The sequence below is a fragment of the Prosopis cineraria genome, unplaced genomic scaffold (genome assembly GCF_029017545.1).
Source record: "Prosopis cineraria cultivar Desert tree isolate PC_DT_omini unplaced genomic scaffold, ASM2901754v1 PC11, whole genome shotgun sequence".
Lineage (NCBI taxonomy): Eukaryota > Viridiplantae > Streptophyta > Magnoliopsida > Fabales > Fabaceae > Prosopis > Prosopis cineraria.
In genome coordinates, this window is record NW_026555342.1 from 9011683 (window position 1) to 9028976 (window position 17294).

The 17294-nt window shown below is 35.0% G+C and overlaps 2 protein-coding genes across 4 annotated transcripts; one reads left to right on the forward strand and one right to left on the reverse strand.

Moving 5' to 3' along the window:
• The first annotated feature begins 3057 nt into the window (after nucleotides 1-3057).
• LOC129285419 (BEL1-like homeodomain protein 7) lies at nucleotides 3058-8403 on the forward strand. Its single transcript, XM_054921118.1, has 5 exons — nucleotides 3058-3369; nucleotides 4595-5682; nucleotides 6597-6973; nucleotides 7064-7124; nucleotides 7380-8403. The coding sequence occupies exons 2-5, from the start codon at nucleotides 4879-4881 to the stop codon at nucleotides 7968-7970; spliced, it is 1833 nt and encodes a 610-aa protein (XP_054777093.1). The 5' UTR covers nucleotides 3058-3369; nucleotides 4595-4878; the 3' UTR covers nucleotides 7971-8403.
• A 403-nt stretch (nucleotides 8404-8806) lies between these two features.
• LOC129285418 (protein CHROMATIN REMODELING 35) lies at nucleotides 8807-14971 on the reverse strand. 3 transcript variants are annotated; one of them, XM_054921116.1, is made up of 9 exons: nucleotides 14821-14895; nucleotides 14651-14716; nucleotides 14206-14392; nucleotides 13763-13992; nucleotides 13482-13652; nucleotides 12505-12723; nucleotides 11497-11649; nucleotides 9386-11127; nucleotides 8807-9291 (listed from the first exon to the last, which is right to left on the reverse strand). In XM_054921116.1, exons 3-9 carry the CDS (start codon nucleotides 14276-14278, stop codon nucleotides 9285-9287), a joined length of 2595 nt encoding a protein of 864 aa, XP_054777091.1. In that variant the 5' UTR covers nucleotides 14279-14392; nucleotides 14651-14716; nucleotides 14821-14895; the 3' UTR covers nucleotides 8807-9284. The 3 variants fall into 3 exon arrangements, with proteins under 3 accessions (XP_054777091.1, XP_054777090.1, XP_054777092.1); XM_054921115.1 differs by having other exon boundaries at nucleotides 13479-13652; XM_054921117.1 differs by lacking the exon at nucleotides 14206-14392 and having other exon boundaries at nucleotides 13479-13652; nucleotides 14821-14971.
• Between the last annotated feature and the right edge of the window lie 2323 nt (nucleotides 14972-17294).

The window sequence follows — 17294 nt, forward strand, 5'->3', positions numbered from 1 at the left end:
TTTTACTTACTATTAAGTCATCATGGTCATATTTAAAAATATAGAAACTAACATTATAAATAGATAAAGCTTGAAAGACTTGAAATAATAAAACAAATATATAGAAACTAATGTCAAAACATGCTAAAAGTTGTATTTTCCCATTCAAAAATATCCTCTAGTAAATAGTCTTAAAAAGTTTATACTCCCATTTCATGATTTACAGCCATCAAAATAATAATTTGCATACAAAATTCACTAATTTGTAAAGAAAAACTTGTCAAACATGCAAACATTTTCAATAATTTACTACTTACATAACCTTACTTGCAACACTCTACGGGCAGTACATGTGAATCTACAAATATAAACAATTTTTAAATAATGATATATTTGATAAGTTGTCAAATTAAACATCAGCTAACTTTGGGCATGTTTGGTTTTTTATTTCATTTTTTATTTTTAAATTTTTTTGTGAATTTTTTCCAAAACAAAATTAAAAATTCAGTTAGTTATATTTATTTAAAATTCAGATTTATAATTAAAAATTGGTTCATAGCAATGGTCACTGCCAGTTAATGATGGTGACTTATGATAATAATTGGCCAAGATGGTTGTAACTTTCAATAAATCAAATACAATATATTTTGAAAACAACAAAAAGAAAAGAAAATATCCTTAAGCTATTTCTATCTTTTAATTTTTAAAAATAAAAAATGAGAACAGTTTTAAAAATAATTAAATTCAAAACATTTGTTCAAACAATTTTTTTTGTTTTTTGTTTTTAAAAACAATTAAAAAAACAGAAACCGAACGGATCCCTTAATTGCAAATTTTCGTCCCGAAAGTTTTTCAACTCGCTATATGGGATTGCTTTTACCAATGATATCGTTACAAGAACAGAGGAACGTCAACAAATTTTTTTTCGACAACCCATGCATCACACTAGGATTTAATCTAGGTTTTTTCTTTTTTCTTTTTTGACAAACTATGTATTTGTTGATATTGATTTAACCTAAGATTGGTAAAAAAATTGCATGAAACAATATCCGAGTAGGCTTGGTTCTATGGTGCAGCAAGGATTTTGTATTTTCAATCATGTATTCAGTATCACCCTGTCAGTTAGTAGCTCTCGAGTGTGGGAAAAAATTTACTAGTTCTGTAAAGTTTTTTTATCTTCCATCCACAATATCAAACAACGTAATTATTTTTTTATGGAAGAATTGTATTTAAAGACCTCATAAAAAAATTATTTATAAATAAAAACTAACAACAAGTTATCAGAAAAAAAGTCACTTTTATCATTCTAACAACAAATAATTTCATATTATTCTCTATCTGTAAATAATTCTTTTTAAAAGGCCTTTTGATATGATTCTCCCTTTTTTTAGTCTGTTGTTTGTTTAGGAAGACATACACCCGCGTAGATTAATGGTTTGGAATTTGAGAGTATAGTTGATATACTGCATGCAATTGTATAATGATATCATATAATCAATGAATTTTATTGAAGGTAACTTTAAAAATTTGCCAGAATCAACTACCTTTAATTAACTTAATTAATTTACATAAAGGTAACGCTAATAGAAAAACCAGAGATAATAGTTTAAATTTCAAAACCTGTACAAAATTTGCACGATTGCAAGCATAGTTTGTGTAAAATGAGCAGAATGAAGTCATGAAAATGCTCGTGTGATGGCTTTTAAGTAAATGAAGAGGCAAGAAAGCCCAAACTTTTTTTTTTAATAAAAAGATCAAATATATTACAAAGATAAAAAAGAAATTTATAATATTATGTATCTCTAAACTAAGCCTAGATGAGAGCTTAAATGTATCAACAACAAATGAAACAGAAGCAAAACAAGAAATTAAGGAGTCAATATCATAAGCAAGGACACATGAGATTAAAGATCTTTATTGAAGAGTTTGCAGAAGCATTTGATTATGGCAAATTATATGAAGATGACAAGATCTAAAGGAGATTGACAAATTATCATTGATAATCCATGAGAACATCAAACAAAAAAGAACTAAGACTGAAGAGTCTTGAATCTGTTAGAATTAATAGTTGCTAGAGAAAAGATTGCACCTCTTGTGAATTTTGCACAATGAAAACTTGACAAAAGCAGAGTCTCTTTCTTTTATACTCATAAATCCAAATCTTCCATCCCTCATAATTAATGCGAGAGTGGGAGGGAAAGAGGTTATCAACTCCATTGCTTAGAACTGGACTGTAAGACCAGCGATGAACGTTAGTTGGATAATGAACAATGCTAACAAAATCATTCATTACCTTCGTAGGAGAGGAAGCAATTCCATTATGAAAAGCTGCATTCCTATTTTGCTAGATTAAAACAAGCAGAATAATGATTTGCAAAACAATATCAATTTGCCTTTCTTTATTTAAAGCAGGAAGCACAAAATTCAACTAAAAATTTAAGCCAATCTGGACAATATTTAAAAATTTATGGTCTGTTTGGATAACCCTCAAAAATATATCTAAATTATATTTGTAATGTGTTTTTATCAAATTTAACAAAAAATTAGATACTTCAAATATACTCTTGCTATATATAAACTGAAATTCAAACTCAAACGAAGACTTAATAAATAGGAAATGTGGTTTTGGCCAAAAATGAGAGCATTTAGGTAGGTACCTACAGGTTGTTAGGACAACCAAATACACAATACCATCCCACAAGAACTAACAATTTAACGAAACAACAAATCGAGCATCTTCTGGAATTTCATCAATCACAGTTCAATGGAATCTCAACATATCAGTGCTAAAAGCAAAACCAACCTCCATCAGGAAAGAACAAGTTATTATTTATTTATTTTTCACTGAGGTCGTTCATAAAACAGATTTTAAATTTTAAGTTACGCAGAAAGTCAGAAACCAAAGCCATTGATATCTCTCTTTACCTCCTTCATCAGCTATTTCTACGTCTACATCTACTGGTCTACCCATGTAAAAAGCTGCTAGTTTTTCACCTTTTGCATTATTTGGTAGCTCAAAGTACAGTTTTGACCCTCTCATGTCTCATTACTTTCACGTTTCCTTCTGGTCTTTTGGTATTTTCATGGCAACAGCCCAGTCTGACGCAATCTCGACCTGCTCCAACAGTGATTTTGCACCAATCCCAGAGCCAGAAAAAGAAAAAAATAAAGGAGAAACAAATACCAGAGCTCCAAAACCTCGCAGCGTCCGCAATTGCCTTTGTCATCCTTCTGCTTCTTCTTCGTCTTTATACAGTCTCTTCCCTTCTCTGTTCTCTCTCTCTATCTCTCTCACTGCCTTCTGAAGAAAGTCCACACACACACACACACACATATTTTTTTACTTTGGTTCGTACACCTGTTGGTCGGAACTAGCTTCTACGCCGGCCGGTGAGAGAGACTTTCCCTTTGTGTTATCTTTCTGCGGTGAATTCTTGTCTTTTGTGTTCCGTGACCACAGTCCTGCATCACATGCGACGCTGATGCGTGACATGTTCGCTTTAAATTGCACCTAGCGACGCTATTCATCGTGTTGCTGTGTTGAGTGCAGTATCTGTATGTGTGTTTTATCAGGTGACTAGAGGTGTGCGGATGATGCTTTAGGAAGATGGGCATGTAGGTTTGGTTAAGTCCACTTTTCTGAGTTAAAGTGGCTAGTTAGGCTTTTAGTTTGAACATTTTTCTTCTTATTGTTTTGAAGAAAACAAGTAGTGTTTCTGGCTTCTTGGTTTTTCTCCCTGAAACTGCCTTTCTCTGTCTCTCCGGTCGAAGAGAGAAAGAGCAAGTATGAGCTTTCTGGTTCTGAAACCTAAGTTTGTTGGATACTTACATAGCCTCTGCATCTTCGAGTTCATTCTCCTTGGAGCCTGCATTTTAGTATCATTTTTGAATTTCATTATATTAACTTAAACGTGAATTTGAGTTAGACTGGAATACCTTGATAGTACTCTGTGTTCCTTCTCCCCCCTGTAAGTTAACTAACTATAAGTGGGAGTTTTTTTTCTGAGTAAATGTTTGATCCTTAATGGAAAAGAAAAGACTCCCCCCCCCCCTGGGGGGGATTTTTTCTTTCCTTGCAATTTGGTGTTCCTCTGGTGTTTTAACTTTTACGTTGATTAATTCGAGTAACACATGCTTCAATTTAGTGTATGTTCATTCTGATAAAAATCAATAAATAATAATTTACTTTCATATAGTGGAGGAAATGTCTTGATTTTGACATCATTGAAATAAATCTGTTCTGTGATCTTTCGATTCTATAACTCCATTTAGTTTAAGCAGAGCCAAGCCAAAATTTCAGCCATGAGACAGGAGCTCTTCTAGATTTGGTTGTATTTATAATTATTAATTAATTCTGTCCATTGCTTCGTCCTGAGATTCCAATGATCTGCTTGATAGGAAAGAGAATTTTTGTTTTGCCTTTCCTAGTAATATTTTGATTTACTTGAATGTAAGTCCATTTAGTGTAGTCTTGATTCTTACATCACTTCACATATATAAGTTTCACGTTCTTTAGCCTTTACCTTGAGTTTCACAGCATGTGACAAAGTTCAGTTATGATGGTAACAAGTATGCATATTTGTAGACTGATTTTTTGCTTCCTTTGTTTTTCCAGTTTATGTACAAAGCCAGGTAAACCTGAATTTGAAGATCTGCATTCTGCTATTGAAAGGAGCCAGTTACAATGACCCGTTCCCTCTTAGTACTGGTGACATGAGCTGCATAATGATCTGATCAAGCGGCAGAATTCAGCTTCTGTGTTGGTACCGGTGTGACTTTGAATCACCATTAGTGTTCAGATACCTTTCGCTTCATTATATTGTGAAATCATTCTGTGCATGTTTGGATTAGCTTACAGCTATAACTGTCATAGAGTATCAAGCGGAGGGTTTTGAAAGTATGGCAACTTATTTGCCAAATTCATTTTCTGAGACACCGATTACCTCAAGTAATATAACGTTGTTTATGAACACTGGTTCATATCCAGAGGCATTCACTGGCAATTCTCAGGAGCAAAATAGCTGCTTTGTTATCCCACCAGCCACAGAACAGCAAGAAATCTTAGCAAATCTTGGTGGGTTGCAAACTGGGGACTATGATTTCACTGCTTGGAGACAAGGGAGAAATGAGATGCTAGTAACAAATCCAATGGAAGGACATAACTTGCAGAGCCAGGGATTATCTCTCAGCCTTGGAACCCGAACTCCAACAGGAATCCAAGTGTCTCCTTTCCATGATCAGAGTTCCAATCCAAGTTTCGATTCGTTTTTAGGTCAAAATCCATCAATTTCAGGCCATAAAAGCAGCTCATCCAGGCATGAATGTATGAGGCACAGTGAAATTATGCCACCTGATTTACCTGAAGCTAATCAAGTTTTGAATAGAGGGGATTATTCTTTGCATGGGATGTCGAGTGTTTCAAGAACAATTCCTAATTCCAAGTACCTCAAGGCAGCACAAGAGCTACTTGACGAAGTTGTTGACATCCAAAAAGCAGTAAAACAACCCAATGTGAAGAGTCATGGCACACGTGAAAAGAAGACTTCTAAGGAGAATGATCGAAGACAAGAAAATGAGATGACACCTTCTAATGGAGAGCCTAACCCTCAAGATTTAGCTGGCAACTCCTCTTGCGAGCTTTCGCATGCTGAAAAACAAGATCTGCAGAACAAGTTAACAAAGCTCTTGTCAATGCTGGATGAGGTATAATCTATATTAAGTTGAGTTTTGCTCTTCTATAACTGCAATCTCATCACACAATTGATCATGACAGTTCTTGTATACCTTTAGAAGAGCCCAAAATTGTCAATATCATTGTTAATATTAATATTCAATATAAAATATAAAATTAATAGCAATATGAATTATTCATAAGTTATGAACAGCGCAGTACATGTGGTATCCGATAGTTGGCTAATTATAAGCTACATATATATGTTCTGTTTTGCAACTTGGAACTACTAGTAGTGGTATTCCAAAACTCTTGGCAGTTTATGAACCTTAATTACATGATAGGGTAACCCAAGAGTAACATATTTTCAAACTTTAAACTGTCGGAATTTTTTTTTTTTTTTTGGAGTAATCGTAGTTTTAGTTATTTTTTACAAGTACTGATGTCTCTCATGACCATAAACTCTCAGGTGTAATGCTCAAGACTTGGGAATGAGATAAATTTGATAACACCTCGTTTTCCATTACCCATAAGATTAACAGATGCTCGACCCGTAACTATGCAGACTTGAGCGTTAACTACTGTTTCAGACGTGAACATTCATAAAATCTTACGTCATAGCTGATGGAGGACCAGTACTATAAACAAACTTCTTGCTGACACATATCTAATTAGTCAATTGTCCAATAAATCATAAATATTCTTATTATAATTAATTCCTAACATTTTATCCTATTATCTTACATTCCTTTATCCCATTCTTCATCAGTCATCACATGGCCCTGTGATCTAGTACAGATTAATTGTCTGTGTTCAAGTATGCATGCTAAATAATCTGTCTTTTCTCATAATGGCATGCATCGTGTTGGTTACCGTATTGTTAAGTATGGTCATGGTTAAGACCATTTTCTAGGATGTTCTAATGGCCACCATTCAATTACCACAGGTTCACAATAGGTACAAACAATATTATCATCAGATGCAGATTGTGGTATCGTCATTTGATGTGATAGCAGGACGCGGGGCAGCGAAACCATACACGGCACTGGCTCTCCAAACCATTTCACGTCATTTCCGGTGCTTGCATGATGCAATCACCGGCCAAATCAGTGCGACACAGAAGAGCCTTGGAGAGCAAGATGCTTCAGGAAATAATAAAGGAGTTGGAATATCAAGACTCCGATATGTTGATCAACAAATCCGGCAACAGAGGGCTCTCCAGCAGCTTGGAGTGATGCATCATGCATGGAGGCCACAAAGGGGACTACCAGAAGGCTCTGTTTCAATTCTTCGTGCCTGGCTCTTTGAACATTTCCTTCATCCGTATTCTTCTTTCTCTTGTTTGCTTCTTAGATATTGTTCCAAGTCTTTCCGTGTTTAGTTATCTAATTGCCACATTCTCTTGCTTCACAGCTACCCGAAAGATTCTGAAAAGGCAATGCTAGCAAGGCAGACAGGCTTGACTAGAAGTCAGGTAGAAATTTAAAGCCATTTCTTAGCTACTTGCTAAGATAACTACTTGTATTTTAATAAGGAGCCCCCCCCCCCCCCAAAAAAAAAAAAGAACATGGGACATGTTGAAGAAGAAGAGCAAGCTAACTGACTTTTTAATTCATTGCCATAGGAATTCCAGATGATGGTGCAAATTATATGTCTATAGCGGCAGAACCATCTGATGGCTAGAGATACTATAATCATAATCATTAGTGACACTTTATGCATGATACAGGTCTCAAATTGGTTTATAAATGCACGAGTTCGTCTTTGGAAACCTATGATTGAGGAGATGTACAAGGAAGAAATTGGCGATGCTGACTTGCACTCCACTTCTTCAACTGAAGATGCATCCAAGGTAAGCAAAAGTGATGTCAAGGTCTCCGATGATGGGTGTGATGATTTGCAACAGAGCCAGAGTTCAGTAGCCGACAAGAATAGCAATGTTGGACAAGCTAAGGACTTGAGATCTGATAAGCAAACTGAGGAGCAGCAAAGGCTTAGCTTTGATGACTGTAGTGTCTTCCAAGGTGACACGGTTGTTCAGACCAATGAAGGAAGTGCTGGGTTTATAGCAGTTGCTCCGGCATGCCAGATGTCCGAGTTGGGGAGGTTTCAATCTGGAAATGGGGTGTCACTGACATTAGGTTTGCAGCATTGTGAAGTTGGTGATTTTATGTCTGGTGAGAGCCGCCATAGTTTTGTTGTCATGAGGGAGGATGGCATTTACAATGCCGCCTCAGCTGCGACCATTGGAGCTCAGACATCAGAACTTGATTGTGTTGCTGCTGGAAACCAGCACCAAAGGTTCACCACGCGCCATTGATGGCATGGTTTTATAGCATAAAGACAATCTGTGGCAGTATTGTGACATGCAAAATATATAATATTGTGTCTGATATGAGTATATCAGACACAACCATGTTGCAATCCTTATGGGAGGAAATGAGTGATTAGTGATCACTGATCTGGGCCCTCTTGCTTGACAGTGACAAGACGACACTGTATAGGAAGCAACCCATCAACCCATCAAGGACAAGGCAGGAACTGTTGTATTCTATCTCGAAATTAATTGGACGATTTGCTCATCCAAGAAGGCGCATATCTTTAGCTCGTTTTGCCAAAATGGAGAGTGTAATGATAGGATTGATGAAGCTAGACCATGTCAAATACTCCTAATACTCTTCACAAGTACCCGTTAACTATTTTGCCTTGATTGAAGAAAATAATTAAAATTAGTCAAGCGTGAAAAACTTCAATATTTTTCTAAATTATCCTATGAGGAAAATGGTTAAAGTTGCATGTTTGTTTGAGTCATAAATGTAACATTAAATTTTATAAAAGATTGTACTAAAGATCAATGGGAAGGATCTCATGAATAGAATTGTAATTAACACGAAAAATCAGATCAGATGATTGTTATGCTAGTGATGGCATTAAATTTACCAAACATTATGGGAATCTAGTATTTATCGGATGACCATTTTATATTCTCGCCAATGAAATATTGCAACAATAATGTACACCCCTACGCCCTGGACGAGGAGGCCGTCTCGTAAGTCATAACACAAGCTAAACAATTGCTAACCTACCTCGGCTTTCAAGTTAACTAATTCTTCGATTGGCATGCTGCCAGCATCGCAATTCATGCTTGAACTCATAACCAAGACTAATGGCTGTTGGTTGTTACTTGTTAGCACATGAACAGAATCCCACTCTGCTTTAGTCAATAAAGACGCGTTTAGGGATTAAGAGAGAGGATAACCCACCTGTACATTACCAGTCTCCCACGATTGAGCCCCACTTTCTCTGTTTTTCTACATCGAAACTTTCTCTGAAGTTGTTTTAAAGGATCTTTGTGCTATTGAAGCAGTTCAGAACCTTGGTTTCAAGCCCTCATGTCATGATGTAAATAACCGCAAGCAAGCCAATACAAGACTGAATTTTCTTTTCAAAAAGGAAAAAAAAAAAACCGAGGGCATCGAAGGAAGGGCATGCCTAATGATCTAAACTACTGAGCATTTACAAAACTATCAGGATCAAGTTTATGGAAACTTAATTCCATTTTCTCCTACATCAAATTTGACTGTACGTTAAACTGTGCAATCGCAAAATACCTTCAGTTATCCTCACCAGAGTATCATGGCCTACATGAAATATACACAAGATATTGTTAATGTTAAGAGAGAACTGCATGGTTGTCATATACTTCGTTAAAAGGTAAGGGAGGTTACCACTGACCTTCTATGCAGAATTTTTACATCATCCCTTATCAATGGACTTTGCAGAAAGAAATCACCACATTGTTCCACATCAATAGTCTCGACTTCAAAATCACGGAAACCACAATACTCATTCCATTCGAACCACATTTTTGATATTAATTCCTTCTTGAAACAAGTGTCATGGTCTTCCTGTTCAGGAGAATCAGCAGCTATCAACCGATATGCAAAGACTTTCTTTGTCTGACCTGGTCGGAAAGCACGGCCAATTGCTTGGCGTGTAACAGATGGATTAAGATGAACATCCAAAATAATTATGCGTGATGCCCCAACCAGCGATATGCCTTCCCCACATGCCTTGATTGAGCCGAAGAACACTTTAGCATCCGGTGAATTGTTAAACCGCTCCATGGACCATTCTCTTTGTTCAGAGCTTGATTCACCTGATATAACAAATACTTCTTTTCCAGGACTCCATCCCTTCCTTTTCACAGTTAATCTTTCTAAATATTTCAGAGGTAAGAGATATTGGCTAAAAACTAGAAGCTTCTCCCCACTTGATTCACATAGGCTTAGCATTTTAAGAAAGAATTTCGACTTTACCCCATCGTCCACATCTAGGCTCTCTATTTTCTCATCCATCATGTGATCAGATACAGCTGAATTCTCAGCACAATTTTCTGCCATAGGCTTTAATTTAGGGTGAAGATAAACAGCACTTCCTACAGAACTTATCTTAAACTTTCTGGATAAGTGCTTTAGTTTATGGACTTCATGCTTCTGTCGGGGAGTGAGATTGAGTACAACTGCAAAATCTACAAGGCCAGGAAGCTCATCAAGAAAATCTCCTTTGTAGTAATGAAGTACCTGGCTTGTCATCTCCCGCAGATCTTGAATGACAGCCACTTTCCTTTTAAAATCAGGGTCCTTCTGCAAAGTGTTTTCTACCAAGTCACAGAAATCCTTTACGCCTGGTACATGTACTCTACTCTTAATTCGCCTGACAATAGGTCGAGATGTCTTTGAACGTATAAAATTTGGGGGACGAACAATGTTTAAAATGTTAAACACCTCTTTGACATGATTTTGATATAGGGTTCCTGACAATACAACTTTCCTAGGAGTTTGAACCTTAGTAAGGGATTGAACTATGTCAGTATTGTCATTCCTTGGTGTGTGCCCCTCATCTAAAATTAGAATAGAAGGAGCCTTAAGCAATACCTCCTGGCAAGACGCTGATACATTGCTAGTTCCAGTATCACAGACAATTGAAGAGAATTGCTTGTATCCTAGGAAAAGAATACTCTTCTGCTCCACCCACTGTTTTAAAACTTCCAGTTGCTGAGACCGACTGTCTGCCTTAGCAGAGTAAAAATCAAAGAGTGGGATGTCCTCCACTTGCCATGTTTGAAACTCCTTTTTCCAAGTAGCCAATATACCCTTAGGAAGAACCACAAGGGGTCGAGCATTAGGATACTTTCCCAGAAAACTTTGCATGAAACTAATTATCATGAAAGTCTTCCCAGAACCAGGAGCATGGGCCAGGATGCAGCCACCAGGATTGTCACCAGCAAGGTTTCGGACAAGAAAATTAAATCCTTCAATTTGATGAGGTTTCATTTGCTTCATATGCCTAGGGTGCGCAGAGATTTCAGTTATCACCAGACCATCTTCACCAAATGTAAGTCCTGATACCTCAGGCGCTGTTCTCTCTTTGGCATTCCATGAATCCGCCATGTAAGTTCTCGTGCTTTTTTTAACCTTTTTAACAAAATGAAAATATCAATCAGGGATTATGTTTTTGAACTCTCATAAGTGTCAACAAAAAGCGATCTTTATCTTAATCCAGCAAATTAATCATGAAAATTACTCATTCTGGTTATAAATATGTGTCCTAAAAACTATTCCAACAATTAAAGCCTTGCTTCAATTTAAAGTTTAGATGTTTCAAACCATATGCACAAAAAGAATTTTGTACATGGCAAAACAAATTATCGTTTTCCCTCTCCCTTCTTCTGTGGAAATTTGGGAAATTAATTTTGTTCAATTCCAAGCACCTTTTTCCCCCTTAATTCATACCCAGAAATCTCTTTACCAACTAGAAATATAATGCAGGTGTGAAGATCTAACCTTGTACTGGAATTCAAATATGGTTTCGATTCCTCTGTCGATAACCCCACAAACACGGCAAACATAACCAAGATCATCTTTTAAAACATAAGAGTGATCACAGTCACCACTTCCCTTTTCAACTTCATCATATGGAGAATCCATAGCAACATCCTAGCAGAAGCAGAATTAAAATAAATTAGTGCCAGGGAAAGGATGCAATTGGTCAGTATAACTAAGAAAGTTAAAAATTTGATCAGACGTGAAAGACAGATTATCCCCATTTTCCACACAGATGTACATCAAAGTACAATATATGCAATCTAAAGTTGTAATAATAACCATACAAATGTACTGAAACCTAACTCACCATTGTATGCTTATAGGTAATTCTCCTTGGTAGAAAAGGAAAGAGCATACTTACCATCTATACATTATAGTGATGCTACATTATACAAAATGCATACAAGTAATATATCAGAGAAAGAGAGCTAGAGAAAGTTCAACATACAGGAGACCAGCAAGGGGAAAGGGGGGCTAAATGTCATGAAGGCTTTGAAACAAACTAATATTCCGTATGCATTTTTGTGCACCACGTCTAGCACATACATGGAAAATACTCTACTGAGGTGGCTGATAGAATAGGGTGTGTCATTTTAGGTTTAAAACTAGAGAATTCTTTACATCTTTCTTATGAAGTCAGTAAAGTAGTGTTGATAGCCCCACTCAGAAAAGAAACAACATTACAATTTATTACATGCCAATCTATTTCTCCACATTTGTCCATTCTCCCTTTTCCCTCCCTTTGTGTATCTCAGCAACTCTTAACATAGAATATTTAAGAAGCAATAAAAACAATAAAATGCAAGGAACATGTGCAAATACTTAAAACAGAGCAGGGCACATAAAGTAATTAAACACTGTCACATTTGCTTGTGGAAACACTTAAAAACAGAGCGGCATATAAAGTAATTAAACACCATAGCATTTTCTCTTTTTGAAAAGTAATAAAAAGTAACAAAATCATACCTTGGAACATTCTATTGCCATTGACATCTCCCTCCAGATATCTTCTAGGCCATCATCCTTTGTATCAGCCTGTGGATCGTCTTCCTCTTGAACACCAATAAAAGCACCTTTATCTTTTCTAATGTTGTCTTTGTCAACGAGAAAAAGCTCAGGTTTTACATCTAGACTTCCAGCATGACACCCAATAGGAGGTTGATATGCATTGGGACCATGGTACTCCTAATAATAATTGCAAATAGAATATCAAAGGAAGTCAAATCAACAAAAGAAAAATTAACATAAAAAAGATATAGCATATCATGGTAAGTTGCAACAAATACAACATTCACACTTGCCATTAAAAAAATACTCAGACTGTCAAAATCCTATAACAGGAAGCAAACTATTTCTACATGTAGTAATCAAAAGTACATGTTTATCTCACAGTGAGCGTGTTTACGTCCAAACATTAAAGTTTGGAAAGACAGTGGATCACAATCTACATAGGGTCACATGAGGAGAAAATTCATCTGAAATGGCAAAGGTCACAGTACTAAAAACAAAGTAATCGTCATTATACTGAGCCAGATCATATGTCAGGAAAAGAAGGAGCTCAGAATTTCTCATGATTTTTGCCACATCTCACAACTTTACTTCAGCATCATCACACGCTCATCAATGATTAGTTATGATTCATCAAAGCTTGGTTACACAAAATAATAAGCTCCAATGCCCTAGACAATCAACTCAATATGAGAATAGAGATAAACAACATCTAGAACACCTCCCAAGTATATATTTACAAGAATTATGCTTTCCCTTTCCTCCAACAAAAACTCAACTAAGATATGCTTCAATCAAATTAATTCAGTGCTTATGCAAGGAAACGTTATACTAACACTTTCAAAATACAATGCTCAAATACACACTACACAGACATACAATTATTTCAAGCTTCCACTGCTTTATGATTAACAGAACAGGTAAACACTCACAACCATGTCCCTTGTAGTAGACAGGACCACAGGTTTTGGCAGTATGACTTCCTGAAATGGCAGACAAGGTTTCTTATCTCTATCATCTTCCTCATCTGAATCAATAATTACAACAGTTGATGACGCCTTTGGAGCAGCCTTTCTCACGAGATTATGCTCCAAATCTATGATTTTCTGACATGTGAAATTAACTATTAGTATAGTGCGTGAAGTGTGGGTTAGCATAAGTGTATCGGGTCTTAGCCCAGTCCATGTTTGTTAGCGAATCTACATAACATTTTCACCTTAGCAGCTCCTTCATTGCGATTCATTCCCACTTTCACAAACTGTAGAAGTGCAGGATCTTTTGCAAATAGAGGGCTCAATGTCTGCATTTTTTGAGCTACAAGGTACTCTATATCCTTGGTGACACTTCCAAATTTTCCGTGGTTCAGGTCATCAAGCAAGTTCGCAATTGCATATGGATTGCTATAATCTACAACATTTAATCGTTTGTGTTTCTCTGAATTAAATCCTGTTATCAGAAAATGACAACTACCAAAAGTTAAACAATATCAACATCCATTGATGCATTAGAATTTACAAATTGTAACACCACTTCATCCACAGGAGATATGATAAAAAAATATAATATGGGGAAGAAGGAAACTTAGAAACATATTTCTTTAATGATACAACAAATATTCCTCAAGTAACATAGTAAGATAGAAAACAATGATTTGCATACTAGTTTCTACTTTCCACTTCATATAGCTTATCAACGACAATAACTTCTCTGGAAAAATGTTTGATGTTTGCATCCTAGAACCCCCCCACAACTCACTACGCCCACTCTGGATTCCATGGGGCCTTGAACACTACGAATGAGGTCAAAATAATATTTTAGCGGCTTCAATTCCAACGTGGGTTCGATTCTGTTATAGGCAAAAAATTTTAGCGCACAACTGTATCAATTCATGTGCTCAGGTAACCTAGAAAGAAAACAGAGACAATCTAGAGCCCAATCAATTAAACAGGTGAAATGATCTCAAGCATAAATCACTACGACCATGCAAGAAAATGCCGTTCAAAATGTGAACACAATAAAAGAATGCTCTGCAACTAGCGACCAACATTGTCTCGGTAAATGCGATTCACGTGAGCGAGGTAACGAGAAGAGAATCAAGGAATACCATTAGCAGGGCGTTTAGCCGGTAGCAAACCCACTGCTGGCGACTCCATAATTGGCGCCGGGAAAGCTGAAAATTACAATCAGGAACCAAAGACAAAATGCGTAAACGATGATATCAAAATGACATTGATGTAGAGAAAAGAAAGAAGCGAAGGAAGCAATGAAACTCACTGCTCAGCCCGAGCTCAAGAATTGGGCTCAAAATTTCGGAACAATTGAGAGGGGATTGATCCCGGCTACGGCGTGATCTTTTTTTTTTTTGGAGGGGGGGTGTGAAGCAACCCGGCCAGTGGACTCGCGAGAGTGCCGTACTGGGTCACAGTAAAAAAACTTCTACACGCGCAGCGAGGCTACGCGCGGCTCAGACTATTCTGGGGGATAAAACTTGATGAGACAGCTGGACCGGGAATTGAAGGGAGGTGTCGAAAAGGCATGAAAATTTCTTGGTTAAATAAGTTGAGGGATCAGATTGAATCACCAATCAGTAAAGTCATTAAAGACACCGAATCCAAAAATGGTTCGACACGGAGCAACTCATCGATTTGAGTCTTAGGGTCGTACAAAAAATTTTCAATCTTATCTTTTTGAGTTGAACTCAAAATAGTCTCAATCTTATTTGATTGATATAGATACTGGTCCTTTAAAATAAAAAAATTGAAAATACTAAACTATTTTTTCGGGTTGGATTGGATAAGAAATTAGGTATCCAAACCACTTGGTCCAGTCTAGTCCTATTAATTTTTTATTATAATTATAATTTATTTATTTTTGATAAATGTTTGAAGTGTAATTAATGTTAAGGAGATGATTGTATGAAGATTTGTTGAATTTATTTCTAAATTGTTGTTGTAATGTAGTGTTTTTGAATTTTATTAAGTGTTATTTTTATTAAAGTTATAAATTTAAATCATTTGGATTATAACAAAAATATTTTTTTTCTCATTATTGAAAATTATTATGAATTTTTTATTATTATCAGTGTTTTCATTATTTTAATTAAATTTATTATGTTGTAATGGATTATTGCCTCTCATAGAATAAAAAGAAAAAAAAAGAGCTAAGTGAGTACTGAACTGACAGAATCAGTCTCTCAGTCTTATGAACTAAGTCCAATCTTGTTAATCTTCGGATTATCACTGGACAAGACTAGACTACGAGTTGCTTAATCCAATTCTTTTCATAAAAAAGATCGAATTTCAAGTTAGAATGAAGTATAATACTATCTTGTCTTTTGTACAGCCCTATTGAGTCCTACAAGTCGCACTCCATAACATTAGCCCACGAACTTTTGAGTTCTCGAAGTTGCGCCCTGTGACAATAACCAATTATTATTTTTATTGTAAGAAAAGCATAAAAAATAAATGAAGCTTGCCCAAAAATAATAATAATAGTAATAAAGACTGAGACAAATGTTCGAAAGACTTGAACCTAAAGGTGAGTAAAACCAAATCGAATCGAATTTTATCTATTTAATTCGGTTTATTTTATTTTTTAGTTTGATTCAGTTTTTTTATTTTAAATATTTCGGTTGATCCATTCGATTCGATTAGTAAAATTTAAAATTGAATAGATCGAACTGACCGAATTACATATAATTTATTAATTTATAAATTATATTTAATTTATAAATTATTTTATTTTATTCTTATTTTTTATTTTAATAAAGAATAAATAATAATAACATTACTTGAAACCTTATTTCGGTCAGTCACTTTCAACCCTTTTTTTTATAAATCATTTATTTGATTATCCATACCTTTATAATATTTGGGCTTTACGTCATATGGGTGCAATTAAAATGGGCTCATATTGAAAAAAAAATAGAAAAAAAGGCTTAATTTTATAGTGTTGTTTGTTGTAATATTTAAAAAAATTGGCCCCATTTTAATAGCCCAATATAAACCTAAAAAATCGAATTTACCAACCAAATCGAATTATCAAATTTTGATTCGATCCTTGTTTGATATGATTGATTTATTCGGTTCGATTCGGTTTTTATTTTCAGTATTATTCGATCGATCGATTCAACATGTTTTGAGACCGAATCGAACCAAATTGACTAATGATCACCCTTACTCAAACCTAATAGGTCGACAACACAAAGTTTGTTCTTTTTTTGGCCACGTAAAATGCAAAGTTTGTTAATATTTATGATTTATGAATGGTGATCTATGAAATACTAGTTGTAAATTTTAATTTTTTGAAAGCCTAAATTTTATATTTTATATTAATATTTATATTTATAACTATAAGATGAAAATTTTAAGTCTATTCATTAACTTTTGAATAATGCATCGAACTGATATTTAATTATATATGTATGTATGTATGTATATCTATATATAATAAAACTTTATATATATACATATGATAAAATTTAAAACCAAGCTAAGTAAAATTGCACACTTTTAATGTTTAGCTGGAATGTACTAGAAAAAAAAAAATTGGGTCGGGTTTGACTAGATTTAGATTTGACTCAAATACCTAAGTAACATTTTAATTTTTTTAAAAAATAGATGAATATATTAAATATAAAACAATATTTTAAGTCTTAACTTATTTTCTATTAAGAGATCTTATATTTGAGTGCACTATTATAAATATTTTTAAAAATTTAATATTTAATATTTTTATTATTTTTAATC